At 36.2% G+C, this 18,833-nt stretch overlaps 1 protein-coding gene across 3 annotated transcripts in view; it reads right to left on the reverse strand.

Moving 5' to 3' along the window:
* Window positions 1–3,048: 3,048 nt before the first annotated feature.
* Window positions 3,049–18,833, reverse strand: part of LOC135210693 (uncharacterized) — a 40,777-nt gene continuing 24,992 nt past the window's right edge. For 2 of the 3 annotated variants that reach the window (XR_010313559.1, XR_010313560.1), the window contains exons 2-3: window positions 3,496–3,639; window positions 3,049–3,241 (exon numbers count right to left, since the gene is read on the reverse strand). Coding sequence is in view for 1 of the 3 variants with exons in the window: in XM_064243465.1 (XP_064099535.1) it covers window positions 3,147–3,241; window positions 3,496–3,639; window positions 18,431–18,455 (264 nt within the window). In the remaining 2 variants the exon portion in view is untranslated. Of the gene's footprint in view, window positions 3,242–3,495; window positions 3,640–18,430; window positions 18,456–18,833 lie in introns of all 3 variants that reach the window. The other variant, XM_064243465.1, reaches the window with a different exon arrangement.

Genomic DNA, 18,833 nt, shown 5'->3' on the forward strand with positions numbered 1-18,833 from the left:
TCTTTATATATATATATATATATATATATATATATATATATATATATATATATATATATATATATGTGTGTGTGTGTGTGTGTGATGTGCATGTGTGTGTGTGTGTGTGTGTGTTAATGCGGTATATAAGCAGGAAAATATCTCAAACAATAATATATAGAAACTTTGAGAGAGTGCTCGACATATATTAAAAAAAATTATCTTTCCTAAAATAAAAAATGGGAAAGCAAACAAAACTCCCAGAGTCTGTTAAGTTTTATTCATAACTGTTCAACTTTAGTTGTCACAGATTTGCAATCTGGTCAGTTTAATAGAATCTCAAAATATAAATACATCAGTGAGGGAAAATATTTGCAGTGTGGAAACCAGTTAACTTATCAGAGCTATTTTCTACTGAGGTTTGGTTTACCTTTATAGACTGGTGGATTTTGCAAAAAAAAAAAAAAAAAAAAAAAAAAAAAAAAAAAAAAAAAAAAAAAAAAAAAAAAAAACAAAAAAAAAAAAAAAAAAAAAAAAAAAAAAAAAAAAAAAAAAAAAAAAAAAAAAAAAAGAAAGAAAGAAAGAAAAAACTCTTAAATTGATATTCTAACTAAAAGTCCTGTATCGGTATGTTTAGTTCAGAGTAAATATAAAATGGAATTTCTATTAGCTTGTGGATATATGAATGTTCAGGAGTGTGGGTTACACCATAGTTGTTGCTTATTAAAAGTCCACAGCTCCAAAGCCTGTGACAGGATGAGGGGGCTACTTGACCTTTGATGGTCAAACTTGGTAAATGAATCACTAAGGAACTACTGCTATAACTGACATGAAAAACAGAAAAATCGCCTCAAAGGTATAACAGGTTATAATGCAGTTAAACAATCTAAAATCTTCGACCCTGACCTTTGACCCTCAAAGGGCAGAACTTAGTAGATCATTGTAGTCATGACCCTTATCATTTGATAGTGGTAAATCTACCACCAATATGCAAGTGACTGTGAAACAGTGAAGCCACAAATGTATGTGAAATGTAAAGGTGAATCTGAATAACAAATATGAAAATGAGACAAAATATGCATCAATTAACGTTGCCTTTCAGATCACAGATCTTTAACCCCGGACTAATTTATCCCCAAAAGACGTTCTTCCCCTGAACGTTATTAAGGTCATCAAAATTTATCCGCTTATTTTCATGTAGCGCTGCTGGCAGACTTTTCACTCTGATTTCTCCCCAAAACTGATCACTTTCAAGAAGGCACCGAGTGGACGCTTCCACTTCACTTGAAACCACTGAGAATTCTTTAGTAATTCCTTTAATAGACAGGTAGGCTAACAGATGGTCGGGCAAGCAAGGGGAGAGAGAGAGAGAGAGAGAGAGAGAGAGAGAGAGAGAGAGAGAGAGAGAGAGCTTCGAGAGAGAGAGAGAGAGAGAGAGAGAGAGCGGCCACGTATCATACCTATTTGGAACAACTCAAAATATTTTGGGTAGATGTTTTAGAGTTTTCGATGTTTTCTATTGGTCTGATTAAAAATCTTGAACTCTCTGACCGATGGAAATTAAATGCATTCCTTACTGTATTTTAAAGTGTTTGCAGACTACTTACAACCGTTTGCTTTGCTTTGTATTTTTTTTCTTGGAAATAAATGTTTATGCTCATGTATAATGGAAGTATGGTTAACAATAGACAAATTGATAAATCTAATAGTTTTAATCATTATGGATCAATGCCTGCTCTACTGTGCATGGATTTGCTTCTGAATCGAGGTGATTCGAGAAAGCTTTTCTATGCAAGGATGTCGGTGTTTATTACCTTTCTTTATATTATCTCGTCCACTTATCGAGGAGGCTCATTCTCTTCACATAAGTACAATCTATACGTTTATAGTAAGTAAGTATTTATGTGACCATTAGTTAACTAATGTTCTATCATTCAAAATCCTATATTCACTTGCATAAATGGGCTGTTTCTAAGTGCTTGTTAAGAAAATGATCGAAACAAACAACTTGAGTTTACAAACAGAGTCGGAATTCTCTGACATAAGGACTGAAGCAGCAGCTTCAGAAGTCGTATTGAACTCTGCCCTTTGGGGAAGAAGATGCATACCCACATTGTGAGTGTTCAGCTCAAGAGCCAAAGCTCAAAATTTAGTATTTAAACTCAACGATAAAATTGCCTCTGGATCGAGACTGAGTGAAGCTCCTTAGATCTTCTCCGTTCCAGTAAGCGTTTTTGTCTTATTTATGGTTTGACATTCCAACTCTCTTAACGCAAAGACAGTCAGTGTCTTACATAAACCTGTCGATTATCAAGATATTGTCTAATTTTTTCTTTCAACTTCAAATGAAATGAAAAATATCTAAGAATGATTATTTGTTCCAAAATAGGGGCAAGTAGCGGAAAATAATAAATTTAGCTTATACTTATCAGTCTGAAAATCTGCCAAGATGGTGTTATAACTGTATATACTGAAGAATATGAGAAATCGTTGATAACTATTTCATTGGGGAATATGCTGATATAGAGTAGAAACTCAGCTAATATTGTTCATTACAACAAATGTCGTTTTAATTCTTATTGTATTGGACAATAAGAACTGAACTCTAAAATTTGATGGCAGTGACAGAAGTAATATTAGGATCAGTAATACTGTGTTCCTATCTTCTCTACAGAAAACTTGAACTCATGCAGGTAAAGGAAGAAAGGTCTGGTAACGGTTATTTGTTCAGCAGAAAAAAAACAATACTTGGCTAGTTTCTTCTTCATCTGATTTTCGTTTTGTTAGTACGATACCAGCTCATATTACAAATACTAGAAGCAGTAAGGCAAGTAAAAGGTTGTGCAGTTCCCCCAGTAATACATTTGTCCTTCTGAGTGATTTTAAGTGTGAATTCTAGGTAGCCTGTGCCTTTTGCAAAATGTGAATGTCAAATACACATGCTTCATTCATATTACTGCGCTTAATATAATTAAGAGTCATCTTTGAGTACGTTATTCATCAATGTTTTAATTTTATTATAAAACTAATGGTTGGGAATACTCTGTGAGCACCATGTACATGATGAGTAATGAATTACTCCTGACTTTGAAGAAATGGCATTTATAGGCCACAGCATCGCTTGGCAGGCTAGTTTTATTCTGCGAAGGTGGCGTGTTTGATGACTTTTACTGGCATACAGCCTTCCAGAAATAGCTGTTGCTGTTTGAATTCATTCTGGTTCCAGTTTCTTCTTCTGTTTTTATCTTCAAGTAGCATAAATCTGTCGAAAGAAAGTAAAAAAAAAAATAACATTCAGAAGCTAAATATATAACACGTTAAAAGCTGCAAGTGAAGGATAATAATGGGGGGGGGGGGGGTTTAATTAAACGTGAAAAATTAGTATTTACCAAAGTATTGATTCTTTCAAATAAATATATGATAAACCACGATGTCGATTTTAAGATATGTTACTTATGGGTAATATTATGTACAACGCTGCCATATCAGACTAAAAAGAAATTCTTCCAGACTTACTGGAGGCTCCATTCCAAACCAAACCAACACAGTTGTTGATGAAGCAATTTCTAAATGCTTCATGATAAGGTTTCATGATTCCACGGTAGTTAGGAGCATCATATCCGTCGAAATCCTTTTGATTATACAAAACCATGTGACAGCCTAAAGAAAGAAAAGTCCTATTAATAAACTACATAGTGCTTACAGATTCAAGATTTAAGAACTGTTTTATTATGAAACTGAATGAGCTAACTAGCTTGCATGCTGTGCAGTTGGATAAATCCACGAAAAATTTGTAAAGAAATGTGGGGTATATGATTTACATGAAATGAGAGATAGTCCTACTTAAATTAGCTCTGGTGAGGATCGCAGTTGTATTACTGTGGGAATGTTGGTTTAATGCAATAACAATCAGGAAGGCCTCTTTATGTCCTCTTGCAGTAAAATAATATATATATATATATATATATATATATATATATATATATATATAGATATATATATATATTGTAAACAGACACGAATCGCGTCTTCTATTTTCATTATTGAACTAGCCAATTATAAAATTTGGGGTCGTTAGTTTGCCAAAGGAAAGTTCTGGACGAATTCCTTTAACAAGCGAAAATCTGTCCGCAAAGAAATCGTTTGTTTTACACTTGATCTTGAGGCCTGGAGCTGGGCGGTTCTCTTTCGAGATCGCCATTAATAATTTAGAATAAGACTGCGCCCTCCAACTAAATAGCTTGGAGTAAGTAACTGTATTGATTGATCAATTCCATTTGTAATTTACTGGTCGATTCATATTCAAATTTGTTACTTCTGTTTTGATTGGTTTTGTTGTAATATACTTATTATTGTTTTTTTGTAAGTCGTAATGTAAGTGTAATTTAATTTTAATTTAGGTCTGTTGACATTTTCTCTGTAAAGTAGGATAAAAATATTATTGTAATTATTTCATTTGCAGAATGAAATGTCTGTAACGACTTCAACGTCGTGACGTTACATGCCTCGTTCGTATGGTTGGTTGAGGTGTCAATGGTCTTATTCTGATTGGGCAGGCGCAAGCCCCTGCAGTTGCGCTACATTTCATTTCCAAGTGCTCTGCGGAATCGAGGAAACTTTAAAGTAAGTTCGCTCCAATTTGTGCCTTGTGGTATGTAAATTGTCCTCAAGGTCAACTCGTTCATAAATTAATTCATTGTCAACCAGCAAACAAAAGTGTCAACGAGTTTAGTTCGCGAAAGCTGAATGTTTGAATGCCTAACTAGAAAAGTGGCTATTATCAGTTATCGACCCAAAGTTGGTGTTTTGAAGCAATACCTCTTGTGTTCCATTTCTCATAACTGGGTCGCCGAATTCATCGTTCGAGTTGTTTACTACTGTTACTGTTCAATCTCGTAAACATGCCTCCCAGGAAAGTGAAATCTTCGACTCAGAAGAAATTTGGCATTGCCTTTGAGACCTGAACTATTGAAAGTTTAGATGCCGAGGCCATCTTAGCAGATGCAGAGAACGCCACTGTTGATGATCTAAGCTTATCATTGAACTCTCTTCGTGAATCATATAGTGATTTGAAAAGAGTCTCCGCAGGCAATCTGACATGTGACGAAACTTTGAAAACATTGCGTGATGCGGGTGTTACCTTCCACAAGCTGAGGACGCAGATAAATGAACGAATGGAAAAGCTATCGGTAAAAGAGGACATTCCTAAGCATGCTAATGAGGTCAGCAAATCTAATTCGTCTTTCGTCCAATTGAAGAAACTTTCTTGTCCGACGTGGGATGGTGAAGTTCGATCGTATAAAAGATTCAAGAAAAATTTCGAGCTATTAGTTCAGGGCCAGATTGTTGGGGAGATGGACACTTTAAGACTGAGAGAAGCATTGCGAGAAACAAAACTCGAGAGAAGGCCTCATTGTTCAGTCGAAAATCGAGCTTTGGATGAAGCATGGTCAGCATTAGATTGCATTTACGGAAGGGGAAACACCATCCGTGATGACCGTCCTCAAGGACGTCCATGACATTAGGCCTGTCAGAAGCGAGTCTGATGCAGATGGTCTTCGTCGATTGGTAAACAGAACCTTACCCTGTGCTAAAGAGGACCTGAGATCGGTAAACCGAACGTCTGCGTTAGGTGAGTCGGCATTTTCCATCGTAATGGAAAAAATTCCAGTAGAACTGCGCAGGAGAATCGACAGAAAAATTCTGGCAGACGACCTTGATGCCGAAGCCTCCTTTGATCTACTCTTAGGAATGGCCGACACAGCAGCCTCAATCGAAGAAACAGCTAAATTACGAGCAGAAGCTCATTCTAGTTACATTTTCAGAGAAGAGCCGACGATGGTCGTTAACGATTATTTCAGGTTAGCAGTAATGGACAAGAAACATTGGTAACAGCAGTTTTGAAGGGTGGTGTTCAAGCCTGGCAAGGCAAAATGGAACGCCCAAAAAGGGTAACGGTTGGGGAAGGAATCGAAAAACCAAGGGGAAGACCAAAAAATTTTTCCCCATTCTTTCCGTTCAATCGTGTGGTTTTTCATTTCTATGGGCTGATCACCAAACTTTCTGAATGCAGTGTCTTTCCTAGGTCTTTCCGTCCATAACCAGAAAAAACAAAAAAAGAAAACATTAAAAGAAACATAAACCGCGTGGGTGAAAAAGTGCTTTGGTTCTCACCCCATCAAAATTCAGTGCAGAAATAAGCACGTTTGTCAGGAGGTTAATTGCAAGATGCCAGACAACCATCATACTCTATTGCATGCTGCTTGCCTAGCTGCGTCAAGCATGGTTTATGGTCCTGTTGATTGCGAGAAACTCCGTCATCATCTAGGCCAGAACACAATGAGACCTAGTCATACAGCCTTCATGAGAAGGAAAGGGAATCTTTTTGAGGTTTCAGTTCTTTATGATTTGGGAGCCACTGTCTCACAGATTCTGAACTCGGTGGCAAGGGAAGCTTGTATCAAACCAGTATCCAGAATCAAGAACTTTAATGAGAGGACTGCTGTGGAGAGCCAGCCACAAGATTGGGGACCGGCTGATCTGTACAGCATCCCACTCTACGATGCAGAAGGTAACTTCGTGACTGCAGTTGATTGCATTGGTGTCGATTACATCGGTGAACTTGATGGAGGCGGTTATCATGCAGCTGCTGACATGTTCAAAGATGATGTCGATCCATCAGAACTTTTAGAGCCTGTTCACGGTGACATCGAGTTGCTCATCGGAGACAATCATGCCAGCATATTTCCGCTAACGGTGAAGACAAGAGAAAACCTTGTTTTAGCTGAGACTAACTTCGGGTTCATTCTACATGGTTCTCACGAGACATTTTTTGCTGCCAATTCTCATGAACCAAGTGTGATGCTGTCGGAGCTCCTCCCCCCCCAGTGAAAAGATTTCTGCTGTTCTTCTGCAGTCAATGTCATCAGTTGCAGTAAGTCATGCTGAACGGCCGAAAGGGGAAGTTTCCACAGATAAAGCCCGGAGCAATGGCTTCGTGCAGCAGGTTGCAGAAAATGGCGGACAGTCTGTTCTTTCGATAAAGACCAGTGCTGAGACTGTGTTTGATCGTATGTGTGAAGTAGAGGATGGTCCGGTTTGTCATCGGTGCGACGCGGTTCGGCCATAAAACTCAGAAGAGGAGCGAAGAGTACAGACATACAAGAGTTGTCTCACCTACGACCCTGAACAGAAGATATTCGTTTGCAAGTTACCATAAAAAACAAAGTCTGTTAGCATCAACATCACTTAATGCAATCTGATTAAAGGCCTTGCATAGATCAAAGCATACTAACAATTTATCAAACCTTAAATGTATTAATGATGAAGAAAGTTTCTGATTTAGGCATAGACCTGCATGTATGGCCTGGTTATGACTTATTGTCTGACCCTTGGTTGAGTCTCTTTCACACAAGTTGATAGAAAAACACAAAATCTACATTGGTAGTTTCACGATTCAATTTGAACACACCCATATGAGGCAAAAAAAGAGTGTTCTGGTGGGTTCATGTACAAAACTGATCAAGATTAGGAATCCTTTCTATGATTCTAAGCTTTTCCTGTTTCTTTTAGGGCTTCAATTCAATTAACTGTAAATGGAGTTGGATTTCTCTTTAGTTTTTTAAGATTAGATTCCAAAATAACTTTTGCCAAATGAACAAAAATTTCTACCAAGCAATAGGAGATACTTTTGCATTCCACAAATAAAAGTGGGCTATGAACTAATCTACCTTTCCTTTTCATTCTGCAATAGTGTGATCCAAACAATATGTTTGACAAAGTGATCATGCAGCTCATGAATTTTCCCAAATCATTAAAACTTCATTGGTCCAAGTGAATATATTTATACAAAATACTGGCAATGTCCCCACGTCACTACTGTGGCTTTAGATCAAACTTCTGAACGAAATTACATTACCTTGTTTTCATCGATTGAACTGAATTCTGAAAACCTTAATTGATAATCAACATCCACACTTATCCAGAGAAGATGGCTTATCTATCCTTACAACCCAAACCAGTAACATTACTGATGACAAGTTTTATAACCGAGGAGGACGATGTTAGATAAGTGGAAGATCCTTCAATAAGGTGTCAATTTTCACCTTTTAAGAAGGACATCCAAACGGGGTCATAGCATTACAGAGACTTGCTAGGCATACCAAAAAACTACCTTCTGGAGAGTCGGTAAACAACATTCCTTGATTTAGTTCCCAAAATCAAATCAATATGTTTTCAATGCAATCAACTAATTAGGCGTCAGAAACTCATCAGCTAACACATACACCCTTTCATATGGAAACCATAAAACCTACTTTGCCCAGACCTTTTAATTTCAAACTTATTTATGTGAATTGATGGGATACATAATGCCTCTATGTTTAGTGAATAGCATTACCAATTATTATTTCAAAATTACCAATAGTTGATTGCATAGTTTCTGAGAAACATTGATACCAAATTTATTTGCGCAATTCAACCGTTGGCTTGTAATACCGTTTAAATCCAAAGCATTGGATAGTCTCCTCAACTAACTCAAAGATGTTGAACTGAACTTCCATCATCTTCAATTGCTCTTATGGCTTTCTTTGCGATGCTTACAAGAAAAGGTAGGGGAGGAATGGCCGGACTCACAGTCCAAAAGCTTTACTTTCAAGAGCCTCCAATTATCAAAACTACGTTATTATTCAGATTCCAGTTGACGAAATTCTTATTGTCCTTTTTCGAGGAGGAAGTCTTAGTAGATTCAGATTTTCTAGCATCATTAGTAGATGCTGATTTTTACTTATTCTTTTACAGAGGTAACTAAAGTGCCATGCTGTTTACACAAAAACTTACATTTCAATCTTAAATTTAAAAGTTACATTGTCAGTAGTGTGACTCAAGCTTGCACAACTTATAACCACCCCATTTAAAAGATTGAATTTTGTCAAGCTTAGTGGTAACAATCCGAAAAAAAATTCACATTCATAAATAGGATTCGAGGCAGGTTGGCCGTCTGTGGTACCAAGCACAAGGAAGAAATTTGATGGTTTCCATTGGGCATACACTAAACGCATAACTTGCACTATTCTTCAATGATTATTGATTATCATGCAATTTCTTTCCTATATTCGACCTCTTACTTTGCTCATTGAATCTTTCACGGAGGCCTCAAAGAAATTATCATTAATTTCCTTCATGTTGGACTTGAGTTAATTAGTACTCTGGTTTAAAGTGTACTTTAAATCGATTATCTAAGCCCTGCCGAAAAAATACTCAAATAATCCTCACGTCCCAGAGACAAACTTTCAGCTGCTTGAGTGATTTCTTGATCTGTGAAATATATTTCAAATGGATTACTTTTTCTATTTCACATTGATTTCAGAGATTGTTTTGATGGTATTAAAAATTCTGAGGTCTTTAGAGCTAAGCCCTCTGTTAAGAATTTCTTGGCATTAACATAACCCTTCTTGTCCGATTCTATTTTTTCTAAAAGTCCTAAGGCCCTTCCACTGATTTGCTGCTTTTAGCAGAATAAATTCTCATATTCTGAATATTTGAAACATGGACTTATGTCTTCCAATCTTTAAAAAACTTCAATAGATCCTCCCCTTCCTGCTACGAAATTTGGAAGCGGAGCAGTGGACTCTTTACAACTTCGGGCAAGTATCACACTAAACATTAGAAGGGGTAACATTTCGTGTAAGAGCAGCATTACATTCCCGAATTTTAAAAAAATTAACCTTTCCAGGAATCAAGTTCCGGCTTTAGCCCATGGTTTCATCTCCTCTCAGACTTTGCTTTTGAATTTCACTATTATACTTCTTAAGCGATTCTATGATCTTTTAACTCTGACTTAATCTATTCTTTTCCATCAGTAACTGACAATAATAGTCTTTTATTATAAACATTCATTCACTAACTTGCGATTATTTTCGGGAATAATCAACACTTTAATTCAGACGCCATGTTAATTATGATTGGCTTTTTACAATGTCTGATAAACAATTATAGATCCACTAAATGACAGTCTAACCCCCTCTATTTAAATGGGGGGAAATAGCCGTCAGCTTTGAAATATCTAGGGTCATCGAGTTTTGAGAACCGTTAATCAACAGTGTCTTATATTAAAGGGTTGACTGTCTAACCACTTTTTTAAAATTTCTAGCCAATTTTCTATACAAATCTGGCATAGGGGGTGGCCGTGTCTATTCTACTTTTCAAGTGTGCCGATTCAACGCGAGCACAACAAATATTGAATTTGGTAACTTAATCGCAAATAGCAAAAAAACGTTCCAATCTGCTTTAACAATATTCAAAATCCACATTCTCCTTTATATCCGTTTCACCCAAAATTACAACGTCACTTCTGCATTATATTCAGTCAATCGTCCACGATTGTCGGATTAGTCATAAGTTCCTTATCCGAAATCGGAAATGCAAAAAATTCATAGGCATTAGATCACGTATGTCAAACACGAATAACCTACTGCTCAAAGTCCTGAACGTAACTATGGCCTAAAACACCGATTATCAATTAACCTTTTTTTTTAAATTACAAAAATCATATGGGGCCCTTTTTTTTTTTTTCAAAGGACCGCCACTAAAAGGACACCAAGGAAGTGCAGCAGGCAGCAATTTCTTCTAAATTCCCCCCAGGGGTTCCCATACATCAAATATTTTTTTCAATGCGCGGTAAACAAACCAAATGATGTAAAGGAAGCAAAGTTCTAAAAGTCAGTTTATTAATTTAATAATGTTTTGGATAAATTCCTGTTGAAGACAACAATGCAAGCCCCTACCAATGAACTATCATTGGTCGCTCAGGATCTGAAAAAACAAAAAACCTCCCTGTAAACTTTTTAGTAACGGGAACTAATAACTTAAAGGAATCCGTGTTAAACAAGACAAACCTCAAATGGAATCCGTTCACTAAAAATAACCTTCGATGGATTAGATTTTTAATTTAAAAAGCACACACATATTGTTACATAAACTGGTGTAATCCACCAAAACAAAACTTTATAGCTAATAGCCTAATGTAGTAATCCACTAATAACAATTGAATGAAAACCAATAAAAGTGGTAATCCACTGTAAAACAAAACTTTTAAATGGGAAAAAAGAAACCGAAAACAATTGGAAAAATAGTAATTTCTTTGATCCGAATTTATTTGTAACACGGTCTTGAGAAGAGGAACTAATTTAATCCAATGTATTAAATCGTTGTGGCTAGGGTATCAAATCAACTTCATGTTCGATGTGAAAAGTCTGACTCACCTCAATCCTCCTTCCCTGGTTCACTAAATTACTGTGCTCTCTGCTGCCCCCCAAAGTGGCATAGTGTCAGTCTCACTAGGGTTTATCCTCCATGGCGAAGTTGTAAAACACGTCCACCATTCAACAAGGTTTTGCCCTGAGAACTCTCTTGGGTGGGAACTCGCTCGCCTCGACAAATACTTCCAGCTCTCGGACAACAGCGTAAACAAGCATTCACCTTAAAAACAATCCTAGGCGGCAGATCCCTAATACAAGTTTGTTTAGAGACTAAAAGTCGCCCGCTCAACCTTGAACATGATAAAACATATACGAATAATATTTAGAATTTGATACGTATCTTATACTTAACACAAAATCATTACTTTTCAACTTCTCCATTTTGGTTCAGGATAAAATATTTTCTACACTGGGGATGGGAGTCAATTTATTTTATATATAATAAATTGAATACAAAACTCATGATAAATATGATCCCCAAAACAAGAAAGTTGAAACATAAATTTACAAAAAAGATTTAACACAGTCAATATACAAAGGTATTTAAAATTTAAATATAACAGACATTATCACAGTTTAATCCCAACAAAATACTCTATATCTGCTATTTCAAAGTATGTCTCTCTTATCACCCGAACAGATAATCTTAAGCTTCCAATATGTTTCTAGTCCGCTCCGAGCTGTCAATAGCGCCTGGCATTTAAACTCTAGTAATCCTTGGGTCTTGAGCTCCTTACATCAACTTAGATCATTCGGAATTTTTCATCTTTCCGGGTGAGCAAGTGGGAATAATGACTGACGAAATGTCTTCTTCACAAGTTCTGGGTTTTCCCCTTTAAGGATATGGCACCAGTACCTCACCCAAAGTATTTGTAATAATCTCCTTTACAACGCCCATCGTGTTAGTCCCATTTGGCTTAGTGAATTTTCTTTAAGTAGTACAAGTATCTCCAGGTGAGATCTATTAGGAGTGACTGTTTGTATCTATCAGGGACATCTACGCTTGATGCATAGATTAGCAATAAATTCTTCCTGATATAGTTTAACTAATTGTTTCTTACCTTTTGCAATTGATTGTACATCTGCTTAAACTTTGATTGAGAGTAATTTTCGGGAATCCATCAGGGTCTCCTCCCCCCATCAATTCGGAATTTATATACCGATATCAATCATCCCGGGAATCAAATTTCTGGGGTGTAGGTTCTGGATGTCATCGCGACTGTCCTTAAAGCTTCTTTAAATGCTAGGGGCCTACGATTGACTCAATGAATGACTTGGTGAATAAGAACTCAAAATCATGGTATTCTACGACATTCTTATCCAATCTCCATCGATCAATCTTTTACAGTTTAACACATACTTCCACCATCGAAACCTAACTGACTATGACCCTTGACAAATTGGGCTAACTTAAAGATTGGACCTCATTGCGTTCAAAATATGACCGAGTCCTCATGACCTTTGATGTCGTCAATAATTATATTAGAAAAAAAAAAGGGGCATAGACTATGGGAGCCTAGGCCACTTACAATTTCAGGGATTCCAAACTGGAACACTGAATCTGAAAGGCTCTAAGAATCCTTTAACAGAAAAGATTAAACAAAGATCAAAATAACTGCTCTACTCCACATACAGTGATCATAGGAGACAGATTTTTTTCCCTTTCTTACCCTGTGTTTAACGCTCAATGGCCAATGAAATCCATATACATATCTAAGGGGACATTGTGGTGACACGTCTCGCATTTCCTGTAGTGAGACTGATTAATACTGGTGTTCTTACTGAACTACGACAAAAAACACATTCTCTAAAGGTTTCATCTTAACACTTAATATATGAACGCACGTAAAACCGCTTTCCTCATATCGCACGTAAAACCGCTTTCTCATTTCTGACAAAACAAGTAAACATCCCGTAATGGTTGAGCTTTTATGTTAGTTGTGGCCACAATCAGGGAATTTCGATGGCTATTTTTAGCCAGCAACAACGGAACACCCTGCTCCGAATGAATTTGTCAATTGCTACGTACTCGAGCAACCATCGTTGTCAACGTAAATATTAGCGCTACTATGTTTAGGCATGTCTTTTTTTCTTTTGAGTCGGACAGCTGAAATATTTAAAACCTCAGGTAATGGCCCGTTGATCCTGTAATTATAACTAACTTGCAAGCTCTTTCATGTATACTATTGCTCTATTAACTCTAAGTGAGGCAATTTATTGGAGTGCTTAGCTTTCAACTGACCCTTTAACTTCTCTACGAAAAGGAATACTTGTCTCATAATGATACGAGTAATCAAAACTGGAAATTCTTCACATGAAAGAAATATTCAATTATCTGACATGGCCACAACATTGGAACTAGTACACATAGACTCCTCTGTTTCAAACATTATCCAGGCTTGCACTCTGCATAACGGATTTGGAACCATAAATGATAAAGTTACCATTTTCACTGCATAGGAAGGTTTCCTTTTCCTTAAAACATTCATGACCAGAATAGAAATTCGTTTCATCAACTCACGATATGAGGCAACTGAGTTATGGCATCTTTGCGGGTTTTCATTCCCTCCAACAAAGCAAAATGAACTGGGTGTTTTGCCCATAAGGTTCTCTACATGCGGATTCGATTCATCACAAAAACTGATAGTTTTCCTGCATTTTTGACAATTTATTAGTAGAAGAATTCAACCAAGAGAGCGTACCTGCCTATCGGAAAACCATAAGGCCAACAATATTCAAGGATTGATGCATAATGGTCCCAGCTAATTCGTTATACAAATCTAAAACCTTTCCGTTGCAAAGGCTACTCCCTTCATCTCCTAAGATGGAATCTTTTACTTTCCACTGCCTATTTATCATACAATTGTTTCCATTACAAAACCTTGACTACATAGATCAGTATCATGATGTAACACAACCACGCACCATATAGTAATTTAGAGCTATCAAGCAAGCAGCCAAATGAATTTTTCCATCCCTACGTCCAACAAATGCTATCAATAGCAATATTCAGGAGTAGAATTGGCCTGATTAGCGATATTGTGCCATTCTTACGTAACTCTGGTGATATTGATCATACATCCTAATTTCTATCACACTGAGACCTGAAGAAATAATCTGCTTCGATTTAGGATGGGTCCAGTCACACCAAAACGATCAAGTGATATGCATGGTTCTTAAAATTTCCCTCTTCGTTTTTAGCCTTACCATTCAACTGAATCTATTTGGCTAACAGACAATCGAGTTTCGATTCCACTGCAATACCCAGAAGTTTAACAACCTCTTCCGTTCAGAACCTGTGCAGGAATCTATTTCCCCTGTAGAGACCTTTCATTATTAACGTACTGTGTAAATCAAACCTAAGGAGAGAAATATAGATCCTACCACAGAATATGCTCCATGCAGATTCTCATTTCATTTTGCACTAAAGCACACTTTTCCATATAAGACAAAGATAAATGCACCTTTTTACTCATTCACTGGGTTTCATCATGCTCAGCATCTAAAATCAAATCTTGTAAAGACCGAGCATCACAAAGTTGGGGCACATCTTAAACCGAAGCTCAACCTGACATTTCGATATGGCACCATGGTACAATCTCCCTTCTCAACATTTTATACCATAAACACAAAGTCTGTTTAGCATCAACATCCTTAATGTGCAATCTGATTAAAGGCCTGCATAGATCAAAGCATACTAACAATTTTATCAAACCTTAAATGTATTAATGATGAAGAAGTTTTCAGATTTAGGCATAGACCTGCATTATGGCCTGGTTATGACTTATTGTCTGACCTTGGTTAGTCTCTTTCACACAGTTGATAGAAACACAACTCTACATTTTTGTATTTCACGTTCAATTTGAACACACCCATTGAGCAAAAAAGAGTGTTTCTGGGTGTTCATGTACAAACTGAATCAAGATTAGGAATCCTTTTCTATGATTTCCTAAGCTTTTCCTGTTCTTTTTAGGGCTTCATTCATTAACTTGATGAGTGGATTTCTCTTAGTTTTTTTAAATTAGATTCAAATACTTTTGCCAACATGAAAATTTCTAACCAAGCAATATAGATACCTTTTTGCATTCCACAAAAGTGGCATAACTAATCTACCTTTCTCATTCTGAATAGGTGATCCAACCAATATTGACAAGCTGATCATGCAGCTCTGAATTTTCCATCATAAACTTCATTGTCCAAGTGAATATATTTATTACAAATACTGCAAGCGACATCATCTGTGGCTTTAAATCTACTCTGAACGAATGACATACCTTTTTTCTCGATTACACTGAATGTCTGAAACTTTAATTGGATATCACATACACTTATCCAGAGAAGATAGGCTATCTATCTTTAACCCAAACCAGTACATACTGATGGGACAATTTTAACCGAGGAGGACGGATGTAGATAAGGAATATCCTTCAATAAGGTGGTCAATTCACCTTTAAGAAGGACCCAAACGGGGTCCATTAGCATTACAGATACTGCTATTCATACCAAAAACGAACTTCTGAGAAGTGGTAAACAATATCCTGATTTAAGGTTCCCAAAATCAAATCAATATTTTCAAATGCAATCCTAAATTAGGCTTCAGATACTCATCAGCTAACACATACCCGTTTCCATCTGGGAAACCATAAACCAACTTTGCCCAGACCTTTTAATTTTCAACTTTATGTTAATTGATGGGATACAATAATGCCTCTATGTTGTGAATTGCATTACCATTATTATTTCAAATTTTCCCACCTAGTTTTTGAATGCATATTTCTTGAGAAACATTGATACCATTTAGTCTTCAATTCAACTTGGCTTGAATACCTTTTAACTCCAAACAATTGCTTTAGTTTCCTTTCACCTAATCAGATTTGACTGACTTTCCATCACTTCATGTCTCCTTTATGCTTCTGTTTTGGATTTGCTACAAGAAAAGGGTAGGGAGAATGCCGAACTTCACAGGTCGGCAAAATTACCTTTCAGAAAGGCCTCAAATTACACATACTATCTTAATTTTAGACCTTCCATTGACGAATTCTTATTGTCCTTTTTCGAGGAGGTCCTTAGTATGATTCAGATTTTCCTATCAATCATTAGGGTTAGAATGCTGATTTTTTACTATTCTTACAGAGGTAACTTTAAAGTGCCATGCTTTACAAAACTTACATTTCATCTTAAATTTTAAAGTTACCATTTGTCCCCCCAGTAGTGTGACTCAAAAAAGCTTGCACAACGTATAACCCCATTTAAAGATTGAAAAAAATTTTTTGCAAGCCTTAGTGGTACATCCCGAAAAAATCACATTCCCCATAAATAGGATGCGAGGCAAAGGTTTGCCTCTGTGGTTTACACCAGACACAAGGAATAATTTGATGATTTCCATTGGGAAACTAGACCTACAGCATTAACTTGCACTATTCTTTCCAATGTTATGATTATTCATGCAATGGTATTTCCTATATAGAAAACCTCTTACTTTGCTTCAAATTGGAATCTTTCCAGGCCTTTCAGAATTAATTCATTAATTTCTTCAGTGTTTGGCCTTGATTCAATTAAAAAAAAAGGTAGCTGGTTAATGTACTTTAAATTTTTTTCGATTTCTAAGGGCCTGCCAAAAAAATACCTCAAAAAATCCTTCACGTCCCAGAGGACAAACTTTCATCTGCTTGAGTAGATTTCTTATCTTGGAAATATATTTCAATTGGATTAACTTTTTTTTTTTTTTTCTATTTCATAATTGGATTTCCAGGATTTTTTTGATGGTATTAAAAATTCCTGAGGTCTTTGATGGCTAAGGCCTTCTGTTAGTATTTCTTAGCATGAACATAACCCTTCTTGTCGATTCTAATTTTTCTAAAAGTACTAAGGCCCTTCCACTGATTTGCTGCTTTAACAGAATAAAAATTTTCTATATCTGAATATTTGAACATGGACGTTATGTCTTCAAAATCTTTAAAAAACTTCAATAGATACTCCCCTTCTAGGCTACGAAATTGTGGAAGCGGAGCAGTGGACTCTTTAACAAACTTCGGGCAGTATCAACACTAACATTAAGAAGGGGTGGGGTACATTTCGTGTAAGAGCAGCAGTACATTCCGAATTTTAAAAAAATAACCTTCACAGGAATCAAGTTCGGCATTTAGCCATGTTTCATCCTCCTCTTCAGACCTTGAGCTTTGAATTTCACTATTATACTTTCTTAAGCGATTCTAAATGATCTTGTAACTCTGACTTAATCTTATTCTTTCCCAATTCAGTTAACTGACAATATTAGTTCCTTTTATTATAACATTCAGTCACTAACTTGCGAATATATTTTCGGGAATTAATCAACAACTTTATTCAGACGCCATGTTTAATTATGATTGGCTTTTACAATGTCTGATAAATAATTATAGATCCACTGAAACAGACAGTCTTTAAACCCCTCTATTTAAATGAATGCGTCAGCTTTGAAATATCTAGGGTCATCGAGTTTTGACGAACCGTTAATCAACAGTGTCTTATATTTAAAGGGTTGACGGTCTAACCACTTGTTAAAATTTCTAGCCAATTTCTTATACAAATCTGCAGAAGGGGTGCCGTGTCTATTAGTACTTTTCAAGTGGGCGAATTAAACGCGAGCAACAACAAATATTGAATTTTGGTAACCTTAATCTCAAAATCGCAAAAAAAACGTTCACAATCTGCTTTAACAATATTCAAATCCACATTCTCCTTTATATCGTTTCCACCCAAAATTACAACGGTCACTCTGGATTATATCAGTCAATCGTCCCCCCCCCCAACTGATTCGGATTTAAGTATAAAGTTCCTATATCCAAAATCCAGGAAATGCAAAAATTCAATAGGCACTTTAAGATCACCGTTATGTCAAACACGAATAACCTAACTGCGCAAAGTCCCCGAACGTAACTATGGCCTAAAAACACCGATTATCATGTAACCTTTAATAAAATATGCTCAAAGATACCGACCACTAAAGAACACCAAAGGAAGGGCAGCGGCAGCAATTTCTTCTGAAAGTCCCCCCAGGGGTTCCACACAAAATATTTTTTCAATGGCCAGGTAAAAAACAAACAAAAGATGTAAAAGAAGAACAAAAAGTTCTTAAAAGTCCAGTTATATTAATTTAATTAATATTTTGGATAAAAATTACTGGTTAAGACAACTAAGATGCAAGCCCCTACCAATGACTATCATGTCTCTCAGGATCTGAAAAACACAAAAAAACACTCCCTGTAAAACTGTTTAGGTAAAAGGGAAACTAAATAACTTAAGGGAATCCCAGTGTTAAACAAAGACAAAACTCAAAACGGGAATCCGTTCACTAAAAAATACCCTTCGATGAATTAGATTTTTAAATTTTAAAAAGCACAAACATATTGTCATAAAACTGTGGTAATCCATCCAAAACCAAAAGACCTACTAATAGCCTAATGTATAGTAATCCACGAATAACAATTGATGAAATCCAATAAAAAAGTGGTAATCCACTGTAAAAACAAACTTTTAATGGAAAAAAATAAAAAAAGAAACCGAAAACAAAATTGGAAAAATCGTAATTTCTTTTGATCCCGAGATTTATTTTTA

The sequence above is a fragment of the Macrobrachium nipponense genome, chromosome 4 (assembly GCF_015104395.2).
Source record: "Macrobrachium nipponense isolate FS-2020 chromosome 4, ASM1510439v2, whole genome shotgun sequence".
Lineage (NCBI taxonomy): Eukaryota > Metazoa > Arthropoda > Malacostraca > Decapoda > Palaemonidae > Macrobrachium > Macrobrachium nipponense.